Consider the following 4,834-nt stretch of genomic DNA (forward strand, 5'->3'; position numbering starts at 1 on the left):
TGTAGCTTTTCTCTTCTATCCCTTACTATTAGTCAGAACTGTGGTATAGAATATAAAATAATAGAAAGCAAATTTTTAATTACTCCTCCATATTATCATCATTGTAGGTAATTGAACAATGTTAATGACATTGTTATGGCGACGTTATCAAAGATTTTAGCCACATCCCACTAACTTTGGCAATAGCTTCTGCTAACTACTGGCATAATGATCATAACAATTGATCATGTGAATTAATGAACTGATATAGAAGAAGGCCTATGCTCGTGAATAGTAATCATTTTGAAAAGAGGTCTTAAGGCTGTCAACGAAGAAAAATTCAGTAACGCTGTTTTTTAAGAAATGCAGAATAGAATTAAACCTTCAAAAATTGTATAATAATTTTAGCTCAAGTTGAGGAAAAATAGCCACCAAGATGTCGTACTTTACATCTACTGATGAGTCGGACATGGAAAGTCAGGGATCTGACTATTCCTTTTCCAAACGCCATCGTAAAGGTCGAAAGTATGGACAAGTTATTGATTGTAAGTGTCTTGCATATTTTCTCCTTAAATCAATAAGCAATTTTTACAGAACGTGGCATGATATCATGATGGATGAAGGAATGAATTATCCATCCAATCTTTCCACATCAATAGTTTTAAAATCGCACTTACCAGGCAATCATCATGCTATCGTTAAAATTATTCCATTTCTTTCATCTCAACTATCGCTACTTGACATTATGCATATGCTACAACAAATTGGGCTTGGTTATTAAAATCAGCCCTTTTATTGCAGCGATATCTTTGCACTGTATACTATCTTTTCATAATAATAAGATAAAACTGTAATTAAAATCCGACAGTGACGATGTAATCTTATCTAGTGATCATTTGCATTACTTTTCTTTTCCTTCATTACTGTAATCAAGGTTATTGGGATATCAACATGCATTCGACAATCACTGATGACTGTATTTTTTAACATTTATTTTTAGCTGATGCAACCAACGCTAACGACATTTTAAACATTTTACGCTCTAGAATTGCCTTTCTATCAGGTAAAATAGCGTTATAACTCAATGAGCATAGACACATAGGTTCTATTTGATTCCTTCACCTTTTATTGAATTAGTATATTTTATGATGGATTACTTTAGCTAAATTTTTAGTCAAATAAGTAATGATATTATCGTTCATCGATGAAAGACATGTAAAAATATAGGCAGTGGAGTATAAAGAGTTGATTACATAGAATGTAGAAAATGAAATAAGCGACGTAATAAAGTTTATTTAATATGATAAAAGAAGTAACCAGAAAGTTAATCAGCGATAATATTATAGGATACCAATACTAATCGATTATTGTTGTCAACTTGATCTATTGGATTGCATTGACTATGATGGCAAAACTATACGGTTAAATTATCTCAGTAAAATGATCAGTATAAAATGACCGGTAGTAGAGCTAGTAAAATCATTCTTATCATGATGCTATCTGTTCAAGAATAAATTTAAATTATTGTAGGAGGAGTTGACAAACGAGGTGGACCAGTTATAACCTTTCCAGCGCAAGCAAGAACGCAGCAGGAGATCTCTATTACCGAATTAACATCAACTATTTTATATCTATCTAAAATTCCAAGGTTAGATAATGATTATTGATGATTGCGTTTTACTTATTGTCAACAAAGTTAGTGTAAAGAGAGGTAGAAATAGGCTTGTTGTTGTTTGACTCTTTTATTCACTGTCTCAAAAGTCAAAAGCACTTTGATGGTCTGTTTTCCTACACTATTCTCATTCTTAAAACTTGAATGTGTCAACATTTCAGCATGATCGATCATCCAACCCTACTATAGTTTACCATCTAAGCATATAGGTTATTGAATGATAAATAACATTACAACGTTTATTGTATCCATTCTTTGGATAGTCCTTCTATCTGAGGCACTTATCATCCCTTCAGCCGTTTAAAGTCAACATCGACATCTTAAAATACATTACTCTGTCCCCTCTCTATGCCTAATGAAATGGAGAAATAGTCTTTTATGTTTTCGAGTGGTAGATTAGTATTGATGTGATGCCAATACAAGTTAGTATTGAACTTTTAATAAATTGAGTTATCCATTAGGTTGTTTTCTATTAATTCAATTCATTCCTATATACTGTTAAATTCTATTAAACATTAACTCGTAAATTGGATGCATTTCCTTACTCTATATTTAATCTATTTTTCAAATTAGTATTTTTACATCCTTAAACTCTATTAAATATCAACTAGTGACTAGCAATTTTATTCCTACGAATCAACTGTTACGCCCTTAAACTCTGCTAAGAATCAGCCGGTGACATAAAACTTTAATTATATGATTCACTCTTGCGTTCCTTAAATTTTCAGCTATCAACTAATCAATTAGTGAAGTTGAATCATGCTATTGGTATGATTTATTATATCCTTAAATTCTGTTTAAAGTCAGTGAAATTGAATCTTGTTATTCTCGTAATTTATTCTTTCGAGTATATCGTTAGACTTTGTTTAAAATCAACTAGTGAGATTAATTTTATTCATAAAATTCACTCTTACGTTCGTTAAGCCCCTAGCTATCAACTCATCAACCAGTGAAATTGCACCTTACTATTCATATAATTTATGCTTCAATCCTTAAATTCTCTTAATAGTTATTTAGTGAAATAGGGTCTTGTTATTCACATAATTTATTCTAAGGACTATATCGTTAGACTTTGTGAAAAATTAGTTAGTGAAATCAAATTTTATTTGTATGATTCACTCTTATATAAATCAGAGAGCGAGATTGAATCTTATTTATTTGATTCGTTCTGTATCCTTAAACTCTACGAAAAATCAACTGGTGATATTTAATTTTTGTATTCATTTACACTTACATCCTTAAACTCTATTCAAATAAGGTAGTAAAAACTGAATCTGACTCGTTATTTTAATTCTTTTCTACGTACATTCTACTTGCGGTTGATAACGCCAAGTAGCCTATTTTCCTTAAAATTGGTTAAAATATTAAAGATATATTAAGCTTTTATAATGTCATAAAACAATCATAATTTAATACAGTAACAAACATTAAATATTCTAATATGTAATATTTAATCAGTTATTATCGTAAGTTTACATTATTATTTCTATTTTAGTGACGATTCAAGGCGTCATGGATTTACAGTCATTATTGATGTACGTGGTAGAACAAGCAAGTTATTAAAGCCTATCCTTCGATCCTTACAGGTATTGATTAATTTACGAATACATTTCGATAACACGCTCCGTATCCATCTTTGTTGAATTAAATTCATTCTTCTAGACCCTAACAATATTGTAATACTATCAAACATATAGTAGCAATAAGTTTGATTTAATGGCATTCCAATTTTATTGAGCATAATTATATGGCTCGATATAGGGTATTAATTTATTTTGAGGATTGTCATACTTGACTATTTACATTTTTAACTTTAAAACAAAATCTTTAAAGATGACCTAAACGGTGTCTAAGCTATTTTATATAGCCAATTTATAGATGTCTGATTTCAAATAAGGCCATAAAATACTCTAAACAAACTTGAGTTAATAGACAATACCGTAAGATAGTTCTACAATAATAGATGCTCTAGCTTAGATTAATGTTTCGCTTTAATAATACATAGATTTCATGTCCTACTTTAAATATTAACTCATGATAGAATAGCTATAGTTTTAATTTAATACACTACTATTGCGGATTCATTCTATTGAGTTCCTACTTGCATGCCAAACTATAGTATACATCAATCAATAGAGCTACTAACAAGCATTTGTTTCATCGTCGATTTAGTAACGTAATATTAGGAATTATTTCTTTATTAAAAAGAACACCAATAGAAATTGTATTCCTCTAACTAGCAGTAAAATGTTACTAACCTAAGAGAATTTATTCATCTTTTATTAGTATACATTAATATTTACTAGACATAAATCGAATTACAACGATTAAAAAGAGTTTCTGATGATGTAGCAGTTATTACTACTTATACTGCTACTCAATCTGAGCAATTTATGGACAAGAAAATTGCTATTCAGCCCTCCCATAATCAGAGTCAAAATTAGCAAGGTCTCTAAGATACAACTGAGCCATCGAATAGAATACATTAGTGATTAGCATCAATAAGCTTTGCGATGTGAATTACACTATCAACTAAAAGAGTTGATATTTAGTTTTATATAAATATAGAAATAATAAATGTTACAGCGACGATAGTAATTCGTCTTAACAAGCATCTGATCTCATAAAATATTTGCATCCATTTTTTGAAGGATATTTAATTTTGCATAAATACATTAATAATAAATGTTAGGGCGACGGTAATAATTTATGTTGACAATCCTCTATTTTCAAAAACATTCGCGTTATTCCTTAATTTATATTTAATGATACCTTGTATTAGTTTACCGATAGTCGCAATAACAAAGTAATATTAGTTGCGATTGGCAGGAAATCATTTTATCGTATAGCTAATGCCTTAACTGAACTGATTATGTAGACGAGAGTTTTTTTAATTAATATAGAAATGTTGTGCAAAAGTCATTAATAGACCATAAATGTAAAAAAGAGACTGATGTAAATGCTGAAAAATACAATTATTTTATATGATTACTTGAAAGTGTATATGTCATACAAGTATGAACATCTGCAGATATGAATACGAATTATGCATTTGAGCCCACTGCTGTGGTATACTAATGTTGAATAGGCAGCCATTAATGTACAATATCAGTAAGAATTTTATTGCTCTAATGGAGTACTTACTACATATTTCAAAATTGTACCAAGAGAGCTGTGACAGAT

General features: G+C 29.8%; 1 protein-coding gene across 1 annotated transcript; it reads left to right on the forward strand.

The window, feature by feature from the left end:
- Positions 1-415: 415 nt before the first annotated feature.
- TRIADDRAFT_54376 (uncharacterized protein) lies at positions 416-4,529 on the forward strand (the record flags this gene model as incomplete). Its single annotated transcript, XM_002110373.1, has 5 exons — positions 416-524; positions 980-1,042; positions 1,510-1,627; positions 3,147-3,237; positions 4,434-4,529. 5 exons carry the CDS (start codon positions 416-418, stop codon positions 4,527-4,529), a joined length of 477 nt encoding a protein of 158 aa, XP_002110409.1.
- Positions 4,530-4,834: the final 305 nt, after the last annotated feature.

Source organism: Trichoplax adhaerens, genomic scaffold (assembly GCF_000150275.1).
Source record: "Trichoplax adhaerens TRIADscaffold_3 genomic scaffold, whole genome shotgun sequence".
Lineage (NCBI taxonomy): Eukaryota > Metazoa > Placozoa > Uniplacotomia > Trichoplacea > Trichoplacidae > Trichoplax > Trichoplax adhaerens.